The 21,712-nt window shown below is 40.1% G+C and overlaps 1 protein-coding gene across 3 annotated transcripts in view; it reads right to left on the bottom strand.

Moving 5' to 3' along the window:
• Positions 1–21,712, bottom strand: part of wdr33 (WD repeat domain 33) — a 141,319-nt gene that overhangs the window by 59,951 nt on the left and 59,656 nt on the right. For all 3 annotated transcript variants that reach the window (XM_038816089.1, XM_038816090.1, XM_038816091.1), the window contains 4 exons: positions 18,803–18,907; positions 17,531–17,626; positions 15,403–15,554; positions 13,158–13,255 (listed from right to left, as the gene is read on the bottom strand). In XM_038816089.1, the coding sequence (XP_038672017.1) occupies positions 13,158–13,255; positions 15,403–15,554; positions 17,531–17,626; positions 18,803–18,907 (451 nt within the window). The remainder of the gene's footprint in view (positions 1–13,157; positions 13,256–15,402; positions 15,555–17,530; positions 17,627–18,802; positions 18,908–21,712) is intronic.

Here is a 21,712-nt window from a genome sequence, read left to right as displayed (position 1 = left end):
TCACCAATTACGCCCAAAATGACACTTAGAAATTTTTCTGTTAAATCGCGCCCATAGTTTCAGTAAATGTAACTGGTTGGTACACTGCCAATTTCATTATTGCCTGTTCTTATTTCACAGTTTGGTTAGTAATGTATCAGAGGGGCATTTTAAACGAATACATCCCCAAGTAAGCAAGTGTTTTTGCAGTTTGTTTGTTCTGCGCTATATAGAGAATTGGTTTCTTGAACTGGACTGCATTAAATTCAGCTCAGATCACAGGCAGGCATTGAACAAAGCTGGATAGTCAAGTAGAAATTTGTTCTGGTTAATTCCTAGCTGATGGACTGTGCCAGGATGGAACCAAAGGAGCAAACAATACCCATAGCCAAGAATCCCAAGGTGACAAAATCTTGGAAAAGATGATGAATAGTTTAAAATCCAGTAGACAACATCACAAAACTATCAATTGGATACTCTGAAAGCAGCAGTGCCTCTGTGCCCCATGGACCATTTTAATTTCAGTCAGAAATGTGATGAGAAATATCACTGTAACATGCACAGGGTATAAATGGCATCTTAAATAATTAGTGAGGCAGTTAACATGAGTGCATGGTATTGCCTGTTCAAAATAACAGGGCAGTTGAACAAGCAGATCAAGAATAAGCTATGCTGCCCCCCAGTGCCAATTTTCACTCATTACTCACACAAAGATTTTCTTTTAAAGTCATGAGATTTTTTTCATGCTGAATGTTTGGTACGGCAGAATTCCATGAGTTCCCCGGTACCTTAGCTAAGTTGCCCTCACGTGGTAGCCTGATTGTGTACAAGGATGCTAATCAATCAAAGAGGGAATCAACATAGATCCTAATTCAGTCCTGAATCATCATCCACATAATCAAGCACACTTCCAGCAAAAGTTGTTTGGATAGTGGAGTTTGCACATTATCCCAGCGCCTGCGCGGGTTTCCTCTGAGTGCAGTAACTGATGTAAACTGTGGATCGGTCATGTTAAATTCTATGACAGCACTTAGGAACAATCTTGCCCTTTCCTAGCCAAGGAACACCAGGCAACTGTAGAGCCCACATCACTCAACATGGATTGGGATTTGAATCTAGGAGCATTGGGATATTGGGTCAGCCTCAATAGAACTTATGTTGACCCCAAATTAAATTTATTTTAAAAAATTGAGTACCCAATTTTTTTTTTCTAATTAAGGGGCAATTTAGTGTGGCCAATCCACCTACTCTGCACAATGTGGAAACTCCACACGGACAGTAACCCAAAGCCGGGATCGAACCTGGGACCTCGCCGCTGTGAGGCAGCAGTGCTAACCACTGCGCCACCGTGCTGCCCCCAAATACAATCTCAATAGTTACAATACTTTGAAGTGAATGTTTCAAGTATTTAACCTGGATGACTAATAATAGTCCAGTTTACATCAGTTACAGCAGAATCCCCAATGTCCCCTCAGCAAGATAAACCCACTCCCAAAAGCAGCATCTCACTGAATCACAGCAGCAACCTTGCTCCCAAGCAGTTGGTCACAGTAGTCACACACAACTAAAGCTGTGGGACTTCTCAATGGTGACTACTGAACCCAGCTATGCTGAACATATATGCAATGAAGTTAGAAATCAACAATGAAATAAGCAGTAATAATGCCAGTGTCCTCAGTGAGATACACAAAGCACTGTAAAAAACAATCTGAGACAACCTGGTAGATGCGACACGAAGGAAAAATCTTCCCATGATGGTTAAATGCATCAACAGCATGAAACCAAGCCATATGAACTATGAAGATTCCAGGTTGCTAATCAGTACTCGGAAGGAATGTACTACTGTTGCCGTAGAACAAGGAAAATCTGCCCCTGTTCATTATCCAGCATTCATCCCATCCTGAAAAGTGCATGGGTGCATAAATCAGGTGAGGGCATGAACATAGATGGCTGTGATTCAATTGAAGTCAAATGCCCTGCCATCTCTTACTACCTCAGCTAACACGTGAACGGTGGTCACTTATCCTGGAAGACTGCAGATGCTCATGGTACAATATCCTAACGCAAATCATAACCTCCGGGATACAAGAAAAGAAGAAAAAATTTGTAATGCGTATAAATGTCATTTTTTACCATGTTAAATAGTACTAAAGCATACAACAGAAACATTCAGGACATTATTGGTCAGCTTCAGTTAACACCACAAGTGAAGCTGATTAGGTAACCCATAAATAGTTACGAACATAATAAATCACATCACAGTCCTTGACCATAGTGCTACTAATTTCCCTCAACATAAACGTTAGTTGGAACTTGGAGTTTTTCTGAACTTCTTGGACTTCAAAATCCAAAGATCTTTTGTGATTTTACTATCAAGGTTGACAAAGTCAGCTGTTAGCTCTGTTTCTCACACCGCAGGGACTGTCGAGGATTTCCAGTACTCTCTGTTTTTCGTTCAGATTTTCAGCATCCAGTGTTTTACTGTTGTTTTATCATTTCTTTCTGGTATGTCTATCATGTCAGACATACATTCAGCATCTATTGCATTATGCCCTTGTTCCAACATTCTGGAATAGGATAACTGATGGATCCATCAGTTGACCATGTACATTGAAACATACAAGATCCTGAGGGGTCTTGACAGGGTGGATAGGGAGAGGATGTTTCCTCTTGTGGGAGATTCTAGAACTGGGGTCTCCAACTAAACGTAAGGGGTCACCCATTTAAGACAGGGAGGAAAAGAAATCTTTGAGGGTTCCCTTTGGAACTCCTATCCTCAAAAGGCAGTGGAAGCAAAGTCAATGAATAATTTTACGGCCGAGATAAATAGATCTTTGGTAAGCAAGAGGATGAACAGTTATCGGGGAATGTGGAGTTGATCAGATCACTCATTATTTTATTGCATGAAGGAGCGCCAAGTGTCCTACTCTTGATCCTAATTATTTTGTTTGTATATATCATATCCAGTTGGTACATGTATACTTGGATTAGCAATCTGGGCATAAGTATAATCAGGATGGATATGATGTAGTGTTCAATATCATCGGTTGTCTGTTTGCATTTTTTTGACTAGCTCATCTACTGACATGTAGCGGTTACTAAGGGCTTTTGTTTACTAAAGGGTTTATGTTCCAATCCTACCCTTTTTTCACATTCAGTGTCAGTGAGGTTGTAGCTCAATGATGTGTACATGCTGTGTTCTGAGGAAACCTTCACTTATTTCCAGAATACATGCAGTAGAAATGAAAGCAACTCATGGGGTGAACCAGTGGCATAATGGTTAATATTCATGCTGAGGTGCATTCATGCAGATCACAAAATATATATTTATTTCATATACTTGTCTTCACAGAAATGGATTGGTAGCTACTGTTAGACATGTAGTTCATCTGTGTCTTGTATCCACTATATTTACATAATTAATCAAAAGGATTATACCAGATTCTAGACTACTGAGAGTTAAGAGCCAGCACCTAATTAGTGGATTTGAAAGTGATGGCTCAATAATGTGTCACATTACATATGCTAAAGTGCTATTTGTTAAAGTCATATATGATATTGAGGATTGCTTAAATATGGGGTTTCGCTCCATAATCACTTATTGCCCATCTATGAATATCTTTTGCATTTTCAAATGCCCTCCCTTCACTTGTAAAAATCTATACATTTCTGATGAAGTGGCATGGACTGATAATAGTTGCACAAAGCATGTCTTTCATCTCCCTACTCAGCACACAACCTTGAAGTACTTGAGCTATTGGGCCCTTGGCTATGCTGTGGCACAATAAAAAGAGAGGTCCCATTAAAAAGTAATACTAACCAAAAGCACCAGAGTTAGTGAACTGGGAATGAAAAAGGGTTAAGATTCATACAAAAATGCTTTTATTGACAGTGAGTCTCAGTTCACTGTTCAAGGAATACATCTCCCAACAAGCAGTGGCTAGAACATTGGAAATAATTATTTCAGTTGTTGGTGTGTGCACGTGTGCCACATAGAAACAGAGGGAGCAAGAAAGGGGAATATCAAGGAGTTATGGTTTGACCATAATTTATTCAGTTCAAACTATTTTCCTAACCAAAGGTTCAGTCCACATTTCCAAGTCACCATCAACATTACAATAGAAACAAATTCATTTCACATCTTGATCTTCCGTTTTGTAGTCTGTCACCTTAGCATATTGGATTCAGACCAAATAATTGCTGTGACCCGGTCTATAAATATTATACTCCAGACAACAGGGCTTTATGGGAAGCAGCTGAATAGGAAATATATCCCTCATTTCAGCAATCTTTTATCTTCGGGGTCAAAGGCCTTTGGGAATCAAAAATTGTTCACTCATTTGAATTTTTCATAGGATTATGTTTAGTAAGGAACTGAGGGGGGAAGGTAGATTGGGGTCAAGGCAAGACCTATCGAAAATTGGTTTCGGACCCAGACTGATTTAACAAGTGGAATGATGTGTGCAATCATTTATCATTCATATCAAATATGAGTCAGTGATAATTAGGTGGTTACAGGTTCGGTGGATTGGCCACGTTAAATTGCCCCTCAGTGTCCAAAGATGGGCAGGTTGGGTGGGGTTACTGGGATAGGGTGGGGTGGGGTGTTCTTTCGAGAGTCAGTGCAGACTCGATGTGCTGTATGGCCTCCTTCGGCACTGTCAGGATTCTATGATAATGGCACAGATTTTGCATACTATATAGTACAGCAATGGAACTCACCACTGACTCCAAATAAAGCTGTCCACAATGATTTAGTGATCTCTGTGGCATTAGTTTCCCCTTTGACTGACAGCTGTTTAAATCTGCTGCACAGGTAAAGGGTAGTGTAGCATGAAGCAGCAGTGATGTCAGTAAGCAGGTAAACAGCCAATCAAACTGAAGTATTTACACACACAAAACCAGGAAGTTGAAACTACTTAAAATCCTTTGTTTTAATTTAAATGCTCAAAGAGCAAATTAAATGATAATTGGGTTAAGATGCAAGCTTAAATTAAACAACATTTTAAAAAATGATGTGGATTTTTTATTATGGAGAAATTTGACATTCCACAAATGTAAAATTAGCTCATTGGGGGCAGTGAGGTTGTTTAGCGGTAATTATGAAGTTGGCACGCTGTTAAAACCCAATCACACCTCATTCAACAAGGTGCGACATTTTCAACGGTTTTTAACAGTGAGACTAATAGCATGAGTGTATGTTTTCCATCAATTTAATGATTGCAGTTTGGGGGTGCCTCAACAGTGCATCTTCTGAGAGGTAAAGAATCGATGACGGCAACTTCTGGATTACTGCACTACGTTGGGTCTCCAGAAGTTGCCGTCATTCTCAGTGGAGTAATGACGGCAGTCAGTTTTGCCATCATTACTACGGTTGGGCAGTACAGTCACAGCCTGGGTGTTAATGAACTCACTATACATTTAAATAGGTTTTACTTAATAACCACAGACTAAAATACTCTTGGAACGAGGACGAACATTTTAGAAATAATGAAAAAAGATAATGGTCCTAGGTGAACTGGTACACTTCAACACTACCCTTTCAATTTTGAGATCTGGGTTTGAATTCTGCAAGGCAGTTTGGCCTCGTTAACCAATACCATTTTGGAGTCCACAGTATATGTTTGCATTCAGGATTCGGATTCATAATGTAGCATTCAAATTGAATGCTGATAAAAGTTTAGAGGTTAGTTTAGATGCATTGTTATATAAGTTGCTGTGACTGACTCAGGAGTGAGGCACTATCATGGAAAACAAAGAGGAATGGAGAGGCTTGAGCACAATTATTTGCACAGATCACCAATCAACAAACTGGAATAAAATATAAATATATCCATGTGATCTTTGAATGAGATTTGGTCAGATCCTAAGCCTCTAAGACACTGCAAATGCAGGCTTGGGACAGGAGTACATTAGAAGTGAAAGTGTTTGAATCAGTTAACCTCACGGTAGAGGTTTTATTTGGAGTAACCGGCTTTGAATTGGTTACACACAACTGGCTAACTCTTCTACACTGTACACACAAACAGTCAGGACATAATTCAGGCTATATATTCGACCAATTCAGGCTAGATATTCAACTAGAACAGGAGCTACTGTTCTAAACAGCTTTCCGTGGTTGTTGTCAGCCCAGTAAATTATCAGTGTATTTAGAAATGAAGCATGAAAACTTCTTTATTCTGTATGATGATGAAACCTGCGGTGAGAACTTATTTCAAATCTATTTTACATTCCCAAAGATATTGTATTAAAGACTAATGCAGTTTTATCCCCAGTGCAAGAATTAGTGCTCAGTAAAATAGTTCTATCTATAGCAGCAGTATCAAGGGCACACAAGCAATACATCATGTCACAGAACACAAGCACATTTGTGACTCCGACACAAGAATGTGCTTTAATACCAACCTCAGACACTGGCAATTAACATCAGAACACCTTTATGCTGTGGGCCCTTGTCCACAAGGAGCTTGGCTTAAAACAAGTTATCTGTTGATCTTCCACACCGCATCAGCATGGGTGGATATGGGTTGAAATTCACCACAAACCAAATGACCCCATGACAAAACATACAGTAACAAAATTTTACATTGCCAAAGCCAGCAGAAATATCCCTTGTGTATACGACAGATTTTTGGTTAGGGCGGAGGGGAAGAGATGTGGGAGAAATTATTTAATGGTGGATTTTATTTAATCGTTTTATTTATTGCACTTTATAATAGGCCACTCAGACAAAGCAGAGTAGCTTGACACGTTGAAAGTGGTGTTCCCCGGGGCTCAGTGTTGGGGCCCTTGCTTTTTTTGATTTATATAAACAATTTAGAGATGGGAGGTTGAGGACAAAATCTCAAAATTTGCAGAGGATACTAAGATAGGGAGAATAGTGAATTGTGAGGATGATGCTGAGCAACTTCAGAGAGACATCGAGAAGTTGGCCAAACGGGCAGACACTTGGCAAATGAATTTCAGTGCAGAGAAATGTACGGTAATGCATTTTGAGAGAAGAAACATGGCAGCACGGTAGCATAGTGGTTAGCCCAATTGCTTCACAGCTCCAGCGTCCCAGGTTCGATTCCCAGCTTGGGTAACACTGTCTGTGCGAAGTCTGCACGTTCTCCCCGTGTGCGCGTGGGTTTCCTCAGGGTGCTCCAGTTTCCTCCCACAGGCCAAAGATGTGCAAGTTAGGTGGATTGGCCATAATAAATTGCCCTTAAGTGTCCAAAATGCCCCTTAATGTTGTGTGGGGTTACTGGGTTATGGGGATGGGGTGGAAGTGTGAGCCTGGATAGGGTGCTCTTTCCAAGAGCCGGTGCAGACTCGATGGGCTGAATGGCTTCCTTCTGCACTGTAAATTCTATGATTCTATGAATACAGGCTCAGAGTACAACTTGTGGGGAGTACAGGAGCAGAGGGACTTCGGGGTTCAAGTGCATAATTCGCTGGGTGGCCAGGCAAGTTCAAACAGTTGTTATAAAGGCATGAACTGGCTATGATGGACTGGGAAACATTATTGAAAGAAAGGACAGCGGACAGACAATCAAGGAACGAATGAATAGGTGAACTTCAAAAGTTGTTTATCCTATTTGGCACAAGAGTAGAAGGGGAACTGTGGCAAAACCATGGCTTACAAGGGAAATTAGAGATTGTGTTAGATTCAAAGAACAGGCATACAAATTAGCAAGAAAAAGCAGTAGACCCTAGGATTTGGAAAAATTTATAATTCAGCAAAGGCGGATCAATGGATTGATTAAGAAGGGCAAAATACAATATGAAAGTAAGCTAGCGGGGAACATAAAAATTGACTGTAGAAGTGTCTATAGGTATGTAAAGAGAAAAAGATAGATAAAAACTGATGTAGACCACTTATAGTCAGGAACAGGGGAATTCGTAACGGGGAACAAAGAAATGGCTGAGTAACTAAATTGTATTTTTTTTTTCTCCAAATTTAGAGTACCCAATTCTTTTTTTTCCAATTAAGAGGCAATTTAGCACGGCCAATCCACCTACCCTGCACAGCTGTGGGTTGTGGGGGAAAAACCCACGCAAACACGGGGAGAATGTGCAAACTCCACACAGACAGTAGGGCAGCACGGTGGCGCAGTGGTAGCACTGCAGTCTCACGGCGCCGAGAATCCAGGTTCGATCCTGGCTCTGGGTCACTGTCCATGTGGAGTTTGCACATTCCCCCCCCCCCCGTGTTTGCGTGGGTTTCACCCCCACAACCCAAAGATGTGCATGCTAGGTGAATTGAACATGCTAAATTGCCCCTTAATTCGAAAAAATGAATTAGGTACTCTAAATTTATTTTTAAAAACTCCATACGGACAGTGACCCAGAGCCGGGATTGAACCTGGGACCTCGGTGCCGTGAGACAGCTGTGCTAACCACTGCACCACTGTGCTGCCTGACTAAATTTGTATTTTGCTTGTGTGTTCACGAAGGAACACATGAATAATGTACCGGAATTCTGAGTAACACAAGCTTTAGTGAGGAGCTAGAGGAAATTAATATTAGTAGATAAATGGTTTGGGAGAACTTAATGAGATTGAAAGCAGATAAATATCCAGGACCTGATGATCTTCATCCTACAATACTGAAGGCCCTAGAAATAGTTGATCCATTGGTGAACATTTTCCAAAATATTTTGGAATCTGGAATGGTTCCTACAGATTGGATGGTAACTAATGTAACCCGCTATTAAAAAGGGAGGTGGAGAGAAAATGGAACTATAGACCAGTGAGCCTAATGTCAGTAGGAGGGAAGTTGCTTGAGTCCATGATCAAGCATTTCATAGCACAGCATTTGAAAAGCAGTGGTATAATCAGACAAAGTCAGCATGAATTTACGAAAGGGAAATCATGCTTGACAAATCTACTGGAATTCTTTGAAGATGTAGCTAGTAGAGTTGACCAGGGAGACCCGGTGGATGTGATTTATTGAGAGTTCCAGAAGGCTTTCAACAAGATCTCACACAGCAGATTAGTTTGTAAAGTTAAAGTGCATGGGATTGCAGATAGTGTCTTGAGATGGATAGAAAGCTGGTTTAGCAGACAGGAAGCAAAAAGTTGGAATAAATGGGTCTCTTCCTGATTGGCAGGCAGTGACTAGTGGGGTACCGCACGGATCAGTCCTAGCACGCCACCTGTTCACATTTTATATTAATGGTTTGGACAACAGAACTAAATGTATTATCTCCAAATTTGCAAAACCAAGTGGGAGGGTGAGCTGTAAGGAAGATGCTTCAGCGGGATTTGGACAGGCTGAGTGAATGGACATATATGCAGTATAATGTGGATAAATGTGAGGTTATCCACTTTGGTAGCAAAAATAGGAAAGCAGATTATTCTTTGAATGGATGTAAATTGTGAGGTGGATACTCAGCGAGACCTTGGTGCCCTCATGCATCAGTCGCAGTAAGCGTGCAGGTACAGCAGGCTGTAAAGAAGGCAAATGGTACGTTGGCCTTCATAACAAGAGAATTTGAGTATAGGAAAAGAAATGTTCTACTGTAATTGTATCGCACATTGGGGAGGTCAGATCAGGAGTATTGTATGCAATTTTGGTGTCCTTATCTGAGGAAGGATGTTCTTGATATGGAGGGAGTGCAGCAGAGATTTACCAGGCTGATTCCTGGGATGGCAGGACTGTCATATGAGGAGAGACTAAATTGGTTAGGATTATATTCATTGGAGTTTAGAAGAGTGAGAGGGGATCTCATAGAAACTTATAAAATTCTAACAGGACTAGACAGGGTAGATTCAGAAAGAATGTTCCCGTTGGTGGAGGAGTCCAGAACTAGGGGTTATAGTTTAAGGATAAGCGGTAAACCTTTTAGGACTGGAGAGGAGAAAAGTCTTCACCCAGAGAGTGGTGAATCTGTGGAATTCACTGCCATAGAAAGTAGCTGAGGCCAAAATTTTGTGTAATTTCAAGAAGGAATTAGATAGATCTTGAGGTTAAAGGAAGCAAGAGATATGGGGGAGGAAGGCGGGATCACTGTATTCAACTTGATGATCCACCATGGTCATAATGAATGGAGAAGCAGGCTCGAAGAGCCAAATTGCCTCCTTCTACTTCTATGTATCTTATAGGATCCTTGGGTTTATAAATTGAGGAATGGAGTACAATGGAAGGAAATGCTGTTACATCTTTACAAATCATTGGTCAGGCCACATCTGGAATATTCAGTTCAGTTCTGGACACCTTATTTAAGGATGTTAAAGCCCTAGAGAGAGAGTGCAGAGACTGACTAGAATGATACCAGGAATGAGGAATTTTATATACAAGGAAAGCTTGTTTTCCTTAGAACAAAGATTAAGAGGTAACCTTTTTGAGGTGTTTAAAATTATGAACAATTTTGATGACTAGGGGGTCACAATTTCAAGATGGTCAGCAAGTGAGCTAGGAGTGAGATGAAGAGAAACTTCTTTATTCAGTGTTGTTTTTGGAATGCGCTGCCTGGGAGAGTGATGGAAGCAGATTCCACAGGAAGTTTCAAAAGAGAGATGGATATATAATTGAAAGTGATGAATTTAGAGGATTATGGAGATAGGGCTAGGAAATGGGACTAGCTAGTGAGCTCTTTCAGGAGCCGGTGCAGACCCAATGGGTCAAATTGCCTTCTTCTGTGCTACAAAATTCTATGATTCTAATTTACTTCATGATGGATCAATGAAAGCACAGGCATTCCAAGACGATGACAAAGAAAGGCCTCGCCTCTAATCGCTGTACATTAGAGAGCCCAGCAACTCTCCAGTCTAACTGAGCCCAGAACTAAATCAGGTTTTCTTTCAGACTATATCTGTTGGGGTGAACGGTGAGTTAGCTAAGGAAAGATGGTATGATGTTGAAAACCCCCCAAAAAAGTATGATTCAAACTTTCACCTCGTTGGTCAAGTGGCATGATTCCCACTTGGGGAATTCACAAAACTCACCTATCACTCCAAACATTGTGTTTCTGCTCAAACACACAACCTCATCCGCCACATTAATGGTAAGTAGCACTATTAGGCCATTGTTTCAGTTGTATGTATGCGTATTATAATTTGTACAGCGTTTGGGCATTAAAGGCGTGAAAATATTTACCCTGCTTGCCGACAGTTCAGGAAAGGGGTACCCAACAAGTACATGTTTAGGTGTAGAGGATAGAAACTTGAACATTTCTGAATAGAACTTTCCCCGAGTGACTCACTAATCAAAGAATGCACAATGTGGTGCGACATAAAGCCACAAGGTAGACCCAGATTTGATCTAGTCTGATCTACGTTAACTTGACAATACTGGGTAATATTGAGATAATACTTGACAATTATTTCTGGGATTGTTTTGGATTGGGGAGAGGACAGAAGCAACTTTCATATCAGCTTCACTCATTTCATAACATTCTTGCTTCTAAGGTAGAAGAATGTGGATATCAGCTTGCACCAGGATTTGAGATCTTGATCTATGAAGAATGCTGCATTATTGGAGACGCTGTCTTTTAACTAAGATGCTATACAGTGCTAGACGAATTAATACAAATATCAATTTAATCACTGCTGCAGTTCCAGATCACTAATCATCTTTAACCACACATGAATAGCCATCGAGCCAAGGTAACTGGAGAACTTCAACACAACACTGCCTTCAGGAGAAATATATCTTCCGAATAAGCAAATTCTACTGCAGTCATTTAATCATTCCCTAAAATCTGTCGCGCACTAAATATTTGACAACAGATTTCTCAGTTTACAAAAGATGAAGTAGTGAGCATAAAAGCAGGCAACCCAATATATGCTACTTTTGAATATGTTTGCACTTTGAACTTTATGACTGCTATGAAAAATAAAAAATGGGAATTCTTCAAGGCAATAAAGCCTTCACTTAGAACAAAACAGGAATATTTATATAATAACATTTGAAATCTTTACCTCTCTCTAAACACTCTCCTCACCAAATACTGAAACCTCTTGGCATACATGTGGAACAGACTAACAATGAAATAATGCTAAAGAAGGTCATCCCTGTGCCATAGACCCACATCCAATTGGTACTGGACATACCCAACTGATACACGTGCTCCTCCTTTAGCACAGTCTGGACCTGGACATAAGTAGTTAAGTGTCAGCTGTGATTAAGTGTTAGCACTCTCATCTGAGTCAGTGGGTTTTGGTTTCAAGTCCCACTCCTGGCATGAGCACGAAGTCTAGACTGGAATTCGAGGGTCAGTATTGAGGGAGGGTTCACTGTCGAGTTGTCGTCTTTCAGATACGTTGCTAAACCGAGGTTTCCATCTGTCCTCTCAGGTGGATGTAACAGATCTTACGGAGGAGTAAGGCAGTGCGCCCCAATGTCCTGGTCAACAGTTATCGCTCAACTAAAAGGATGACCGCACTGCAATTTATGAGGGAGCTTGCTGTACATAAATTGACTGCTTGGTTTCCTACAATTCAACAGTGACCACACTTCAAAAAGTGTTTTAGTGTGTTGCGCAACATTCTGAAAGAGGCTACAGAAATGCAAGTCTTTCTTTCAAGTCCCAGGGATTACTGAACCTAACTTGATTGAGAAATAAAACACACTGACAATAATCAGCAGCATGTTTAAACCACAACCTCCAGATTGCAGAATAGATTTTAGGTAGCATTGGGTGTGTCTTATGAACTACTGTGCACTAACTGTTTGGGATTGGTTGTAAGAGTGATGAGTGCGTGTATGTACTGAAAGGCCTTTTTGTCAAGGTATGTTTTTCATGCGCTCAAGCAGCAAGATTTAATTTCTCTGGCAGAGATTCTGGGAGCAAACATACGTGCATTTGCAAATGGTGAAATGGTGATCCACAAAACTTCAAAACCACCTTAATCACAGTTTGCCCCCCAAAAAAACACATTACAAAGGTGAGCATCCCACTAAACGTTATTAAATATTAGCACCTCAAATGAGGGGACACATGACATGATACACAAAATTATCTGGAACAGAAGAGGCACCACAGAATTAAGGGTAAATATGTGCGATATGTTTTAACAGGACAAATGTTTTGCTACTCTCTGCATGAGACGAGAAATGGGGTTTAAAGGAGACTTTTGACTCATTGTCATAGCCTATTTAAGCACTGGTGTGCTGGATTGTTGACAATGTCAGATGTACATACTCATTTAAATTGCTAGGCTCAGTACACAGTAGAGCTTTGCTGTACATACCTCGAAGAATGCGTTCCTCGTGGCATCGAAGAAAGTCCCAGATTCGAACTGTGCCGTCGTCGGAACATGTGGCAAATTTATTATCCGTAGGTGAGAAACTGTTACATGAAGACACACAGTAGGGGAAAGAGATCAGCATTTAACAGGAGCCGAATTGAGCCCAATCTGGAGCATCCTCGCATAAGCGCTCTGTACAAATGGGCTCCAGAAGTTAACTAGAATAACCACAATGCTTTACATTGGAACCTCAATTAACCGCCAATGTGGGACAGGATTTTTCCCCCAGCAGGAAATAGAAATTGGCAGACAATCGAAAGTCCCCTTATACTTAGTTTGATATCAAGTTTTTTTTTAAACTTTCAACTGATTTTAGATTAATTAATAAGGATTAATTAATTGCGTGTGCAAGTAAGATCCACATTGTTTTCATTTAAACACGAGTATCCTAAAATAAACACCGGCACATAAACTCCTGCTGAGCTTCCAGACACAAAGCACTGACTTGACTCCTACTGGGTTCTCAGACAAAAAGCCTTGATTCACATCGTGTTCCCAGACTCAAAGCCTAACATTGGAATAGTACATTCTGTCAGGTATTAGTCATTCTGTACTTATTAATTCTCTTGGGTCAAGACTCCAGGTGGTGCGAAAATTCTATTTTTAAGAACATTTCACCATATTTTAATTGCAAAATTATATACAACTAAGGAAGCCCATGAAATTTATAATTGGTTATAATTGAGTGTCCAATGGCAGGCATGCCTATAATCGAAGTTCCACTATGTTAAAGAGAAAGTCCTTGAGCTGTTGAGTTTCCTGCTGCCAAAGCCACTGCGCACACTGCCATTTCTGGCGTTACCAACTAGATGAAGAAACAGTGACTACACCATTTAAAGGTCGGCAAGGCAGCGCTACTATACACTGCTCCTTGGAGTCCACATGCAAATGCCATCCTGAATGGCAATAACGTTAAATAGCTCCAACTATCTTCCTGTTAACACTTGCTACAAAGCACTTTTTACATAGCATAATCCCCAGTTACATCATTCACAGAAGCAGGGATGAGAGGGAAGTTATAAAAGAATACTACATGTCAGAATACAGAAATGGCATTGGGGAACAAGGTATGGGCAACAGGCCACTTGATTTCATTGTAAAAAAAAATGTCCCTGTGTATTTTAAAATCAGATATCTATAGTATCCCGTTCCAAATGATTTTCTGATCTGAGAAGTGAAAGGTATCTGCAAATGTGAAATTTAAAAGTGCAAGTGTCACATTGCAAATATTTGACATTCAAAAGGTGCAGTTCGATCAACCACACTTGGTGCAGCACCTCAGAGTAAAATCAGGGCATAGACAGGCATTAACCTGGCACTGCAGATTTTAAAGCAGTTGGAAACAGAACCCTCCCCTAGGATCCTTGGAAAATACCTTGCTTCAACTAACTACTAACTGGATCATTTTGGCTCCATTTTCCAAATGGAAGGCTTTAGAAGAACTAATGCTATAATGTAGTCAGCCAAGACACTGAAAAACTGTGACATGACTTTCTCAATGTAATGGAAACCCAGGTGAAATGGGATATTATATATATATATATTGTTTTTAAAACAGCTCTCATCCCTGCAAATGAATTCAAAGTGTGCGATAAGCAAGAGTTACAATCTGCAAACGCGCCACTTTATTTTACAATTTTGATGCTGGAAATATTAAATGGTTTTTAAATTTAATTTCTTTTTCAAGTTCTTCAATATTGTTTGCCACTGGATGTAGCTGAATGCCAGTGATTGAGGATTTATTTTAATCCCTGCACAGATCACCACCATTGGGACTTCGCTGACCATTTACTTCGGTGTTGAAACTGGCTTTATTCTGAAGTTTAACCTTTATCAGTTTTAGAAAAAAGGAAATACTTTATTTAAAAATGTAAAATCTTGCTTTACAAAGAACTCATAAAAAGGAATACTTGTATACATTAGCACTGCAGCAAAGCTCTGAGCAGTACAGCATACGGTCAACATCCACATTTCTCAAAATGGCAACTTATCAATACCACAACCATAGTTCTAGAGCAGACAATGTGGCACTTTGTTCCAAAGAGGAAACAAATGAAATATTGAGCATAAAATGTGAAGCATTGCTCCCAGGGTCTCATAGAAACCATGCACAACTTCACATAGAATACATTGAAATGACAATATAATTATACCAATCCCTATGGAAAACTGCATAGCATTAATCCACCTGGCCTCTCTAATCGCCTCCTTGTGAGCTTGGAACATCTTCACATTGTTCATGTTGGACTGCCAATACTTCACATATCCACCGTGGTCAGCTGTCAGCATCCACATGTCATTATGAGACCAAGTCATGGCTCTAACTGGACTGTCATGAGCCTGTGAGAAACAAAATGGTTACATTCTCAGGTGGATATTAGTTTCCATTTCACATGAAAGTTTCATGTATAAACTCTTTTTTTAACCAAAGCATTAGTTCAGATGCTTGTTTTGGGGAATATTTAATATCCCAACACCTCCTAAACCAGGATAACCAACACATGAAGGCCTTTTGGTTGCTCAGTATAATGGAGGTCCACAATCTTACAGCTGCCACTCCAGAGGTGTTTACAGATGATAAAATCGCTGCAAAGGTAAATCGGACTGTTGCCCCTGGAAAGGACAACCCTCATCCAGTATCAACAGCGGTCTTGGTAAAATGGACAAGAGCAGCCTACAAATCTGTCAGTGGTAGCAATAGTGCAACAACACATAATAATAATCTTTATTAGTGTCACAAGTAGGCTTACATTAACACTGCAATGAAGTTACTGTGAAAACTGTGAGGAGCAGAGAGTCGGTACCTCATGCAACTACTGCATATTAGCCCAGATCAATGAAATCAAATCCCAGGAACTGTCTGGGAGTCTTTGAGTCACCTGTATTAACTTTACAGGCTGCAATCTGGAGGGAAAGGAAGTTCAATGCTTATACAGGGAATGAGTTCCGGTGAAAGAGACAGACTGAAGATTACCATGAGAAATCTACTAACTGAGGTTGGGTCTCCAAATATTACATGAGAAATACCCAAAGGTGGCATAAGATGCATGAGAAAGTAAATCATTACTAAGAAGCACTTCTGGAACTCAATACATAACATTCCATATCCTGGAACTCACCCCAACCGGGTAATTGCAAAAATAAGAATTCAGCTCAACAGCAGAACTAAATTAAGGATGAATATCTAGAGTATGCAGTGGAATGTGAGTAATTGAATACATAAAAATACTGGGGTAGATATATTACAGAACAGAATTGGGAATTGCACAGTTCTGATTAGAAAGTGTTGGGGAGAAGAAAAATGATGAATGACGAAATCCTGAATCAAATGAAGGAAATATAAATAACTGCATTTACTGATAGCAATTGGGAAGGTTTGACGCAGAGTACACTCAGTCAACATTGCAGACCTGCAACATTCATGCACCGCAACACAAGACAGGAAAGATGATTTGTGACTACAAATCCCCAGATTGCAGGCTCTCAATCTCAGCCTGGGCCACCAACAGGATGCACCAGGGTAGGACACAGCACCAAGATGGCGCCAGAGCGTGGTGACTCTTTGCGAGCTCTCTCCCACAGATTCTCTTCCTACATCTTTTATAACTTTACTAACCTTTTTAAACTTAATTCTAACACTTACACCATCTCTAAACTTTCTCTTTTATGTTCCCTTACACTCTGTTTGCTTCATCCGATGCCTGAGTCTATGTGTTTACATTGTGAATTTACCTATGTCCTACGTTTTTCTCATGCATGGAACGATCTGTCTGGACTGTACTCAGAACAATACTTTTCACTGTACCTCGGTACATGTGACAATAAATAAAATTAAAGCATCTTCAAAGAGCAACAGGGAAAACTGGGATGAGGAATCGCTCTGTCCTGCTTACATGAATGGAGGGGAACCAATTTTGGTGGCCTTGATAATGAGCTGCCCAACTGTGGTCAGGATATGACATGTTTGAGATGGATGGGAAGACAGTAAGTTCAGAAAGGGAGAAAACTTACAAGTCATCACAGTATCAAGAGCAGTGTTACTGTAGCTACTGAGGAATATAGCCTAGAAGCTCAATTACACACCACCAACAGGATACCTCCTGAAGCAAGGAAATGAAAAGTCTCGCCCACATCTATCCCAAATGGATGAGTATTTGTGCCATCAGTTTACCAATATAATCACATCTGTTGGTTATCCTGGTGACATCTGTCGTTCAGTGTTTGAGATTTATGGTGACAACACAATTGCTGTAACAGGACAAACTTATATTCTCTCTGCCCCTCCCCATTTGGCATTGTACTGGAGACTCTCATACCTGTAAAATAGTTTCAAAGTTAAACGTGAGCCCATTCCAGAGAGTGAACTCGCCACTTGAAGCCCCGGTAACTAACCGCCTTCCTTCAGGAGTCCACTAAAAATAGAACAAAAACAATTATTCAGATATTCAAACATGTTCAATACTCTCAGTGCAACAAAATGTTTACAGCTCTTTGATGCATTGCACCAACAAGAGGCATCGCAGTTCAAGGATTACAAACATATTTTGTATATATAGCTTTTCTTGAGGCTGTTAAACTTTATTCTTGGGAATCAGGTAAATTTTGTGTCGCTGCTATGGCAGCACATCCAACAGTTTGCATTTATATGGTATCTTTAAGACAGTAAAAGTGCTTCATCGCTAATCATGTAGTAGTTTACACAATGACCAACCCATGTGTGCACATTCCCACTGTTGCTTCTTCAGGGGTGTTTTGCACACAAGTTGTGGTTGCTTGAACTGCAAATGATAATTCGGCAGCCAGTTTGGGGCAACGGTTTTTTTGTGCCTATATTGGTTAATACCAGGTGCAAAGGACCTGAGCGAGAACAGGTTAGGGACTTGAACTGGAATACAATTCCCACTGTTCAAAACAGTAATGATCTTGCTGATTGTTTTTACATGAACTGTGCATCTACATTGGGCACAGAAATAAAATGTTATGACCTAGAGATATAACAAATGATGGTATTAAAAGTAGAAAATGCATTTGGATGACAAAAGGCAGGTTAAAAAAGCAATGATTGATAAGTGCAATTAATGTCAGTGCAGTGAATAAATAACCAAGATAAAGCAAATAATAGGAAGTAAATTACAATTACATACAAGTGATGTTGAAGTTATGCAAGGCATTATGGTAATCATGAGCATACAAATGTATCTTAACTGTGAGCAGTGGTATAGAAACAGTGGAAAAGATTGAGGCAGTAAGAAAGATAGTTTCCAGATATACTAAGTGGCAAGAGCAGATGAATCAATTTTAATTGGAATATATGTTTTGGGGGGGAGAGACATTGAATGGAAGATGCTTTCCCCCATACCTTTCACATTGCCAATGTTGTATGCCAGTTCCACTACAACATTTTGAATCAGAATATACAATCAAACTTGACTCAAGTCCACCCATTCCTTCGCTATAATGTAAGCACCGGGGTCTTGGTCAGTAAACATTTCTTAGTCCCAATTAGTGGGAAATGCAGCTGACAGACTCTTAAAGTCCAATTTAACAAACCAGTTTTAATTCTTACTCACATTCTTTTGAGTACTTACCCTGACAACGAACACAGGACACTTGACTTTATTGGTTGAGGTTCTTACAAATTTTGTTGTTACAGCATTCATAGGATTTTGCAGCATTCCCATAGGTGGCACCAACTGGAAGACATTAAGGACACCATCAGGACCATTGATGAATGGCAAAACTATCAGCATATGTTATATGGCAAGACCAACTAACAGCAGAGACAATAGAACCAAACAATGGTACAGGCCCAGAAGAAAGTTGGTTAACCAGCAGCAAGAAGCCAGTCAACCCAGCATCGTAAGCCAGACTTCACGGGCGGCACGGTGGCGCAGTGGTGGCGCAGCGCACTGCTGCCTCACACCACTGAGGACCCGGGTTCGATCTCGGTCCCGGGTCAGTGTATGTGGAGTTTGCACATTCTTCCCATGTCTGCGTGGGTCTCACCCCCACAACCCCAAAGATGTGCAGGGTAGGTGGATTTACCTCACTAAATTGCCCCTTAATTTGAAAAAAAAATGTATTGGGTACTCCAAATTTATAATTTTAAACAAGTGGGCTGCTTTGTCCTGGATGGTGTCGCGCTCACTGATCAGCCCAAGCCTGAATATTATCTATGTCTTGCTGCTTATGGGCAAGGACTACTTAAATATACGAGGAGTTGCAAATGGAACTAAACACTGCAACCATCCGGTAAATATCTCCACTTCTGACTTTACATTGAAGTAAAGCAGCTCAAGATGTTTGGGCCTAGGACAGTGCCTTGAAGAATTTTTGCACAGATATCCTAGGCTAATTGGGGCACACGTCTTCAACACCATGGTCAGGATATCTGGGTCCATAGCCTTTACTGGAGCCAACGTGCTCAGCCATTTCTTGGAGTGAATAGAATTTGCTGAAGATGGGTCCAGTGATCCTGCAGACCTCAGGAGGAGATGGATCATCTATTAGTGAGTTAATGGCTGAAGGTAGTTCTAAATGCTTCAGCCTCGTCTTTTGCACTTAATCGCTGATCGCCACCATCACTGGCAGTGGCAATGCTCATAGAGCCTCCTTCTTTCAAATTGTGTGCTGATACGATCCCAGTTGATTTTATAACTGGACAGGAAGATCCCAGAATGGAATCCTGGTTCTAAAGACTGCAGTTATTACTTTTTTGTAAAAAAATAAAAAGGTGGAAGAGTCACAGGTCTGCTAATTCGTTTTAACAAGAAAAAAAATTACTGAACGAGAAAAGTTGGATTATTATACAGTACTCATTTACTTCCACCTTAGCTTAACAAATATACACAGGTTTTAAGATAAAACATGGATTACAAAGTACACCTTAAGCCACAATGGTCTCATGAACTCAGCAAGTCCCTTTTAAGTACACAAGATGACTCTGGTCAAATGCACACACTCAGCTCTAAAGTTAGCATCTGTGGATTGCTCCTCAGAATCCCCCCAGACGATTGTCACTTGAGAGTTTCCACAATCCACCCCAAAAACAAAATGCTAGAAAATCTTCTTTCACACTTTTGCTTTGCCCTTGGTGTTTTGTATTCCAGGATTTCGAAAGGACAGGGGCTGGTTTAGCTCACTGAGCTAAATCGCTGGCTTTTAAAGCAGACCAAGCAGGCCAGCAGCACGGTTCGATTCCCGTACCAGCCTCCCCGAACAGGCGCCGGAATGTGGCGACTAGGGGCTTTTCACAGTAATTTCATTGAAGCCTACTCGTGACAATAAGCGATTTTCATTTCATTTTTCATTCATTTAAACAAAATTTCCGCTCCACTTTTAAAAGTGATTCTAGTCCAGGATTTTACACCAGTCCCTTTAGGATTTCTTTGTCTTGACAGCTTATAAACTGTTGTTAAATTGTTTTAACTTTTGATTCTCAGACTGTATTAAACCTGCATCAACATTTCATTTACCTCTAAAGTCTGCTGCCCTACTTTAAATATAGTTAATGCAATTATCACTTTAATTCGGAACACTGTTTACTCTTCCTTGAATTCTGAACAATGCTTTGGTCTCTGGTCTATTAACTCCAGTCATCTTAAACATTCTTTCTGTCCCAATTTCCTGGTTAGCTGGACTGTAACTTATTCCTGGGGAAATCTGCATCTTTGCAACTCCCTTGTCCCATCTAGTTTCTCCTGGTTAGAGTTGAAAGAGGCTCACTCCCTGGTGTCCTGTCTCCAACGTCCAGCAAATTCAGCTAAAATTAAAGCTTGGAAGTATTTTTTGTCCTTACAAGGGTCTTCAGTTGCTAATTGGTGGTTCTCTTTATTCTTCTCGCCATAACCCTTTCTAAGCACAATAGAATCACAGTTGGAACTTAACAAATTCCGCATATACACCCATCTTAGCCCCATCATGAATTTAACTGTAGGGTTTACCCTTCCAAGCACACAAACATTAAATTAAACACACTTAAGACTATACCTTATTTCTAATGTTACCAACACAAATACCTTTCTTTTCTAACACCTCCCCCTTTTAAATAAATCTTCATTATCATTTACAATGTTGTTAAATCCACTTTACACAAACATAACACAAATATCTAACCACAACTTATCACATCATACATGTATAGTTTTCTTAATTGACAATTACAAGTGTCGTATTATATAATTATAATTAATTGCACAAAAAAGATAACTTTAACAGCATCATCAGAATCTGTACATGGGAACATTATCATTAATCAAATCTCGTGTCTCTTTTCCTTCCGATTTCCAGTTTTCAACTCAGAAAAGAAAGTTTAATTTAAGTTTATAGTGCAATTGTCTTTTTGCCACTTGTAGGGATAGTTCCATTCTCAAACACACTTCCCAAATTCATGTTGTAAATTTGTACTTCAATATAAGTCAAAATGTCATTTTTGTTCATTAACATCTCTTCTGTTGTCAAAATCTCTTTTAGCTGTTCCAAATATGTTGTTAACATGC

The sequence above is a fragment of the Scyliorhinus canicula genome, chromosome 13 (assembly GCF_902713615.1).
Source record: "Scyliorhinus canicula chromosome 13, sScyCan1.1, whole genome shotgun sequence".
Taxonomy (NCBI): Eukaryota; Metazoa; Chordata; class Chondrichthyes; order Carcharhiniformes; family Scyliorhinidae; genus Scyliorhinus; species Scyliorhinus canicula.
Note: the sequence above shows the minus strand (reverse complement) of the source record. Positions and strands in the feature narration are given on the sequence as shown.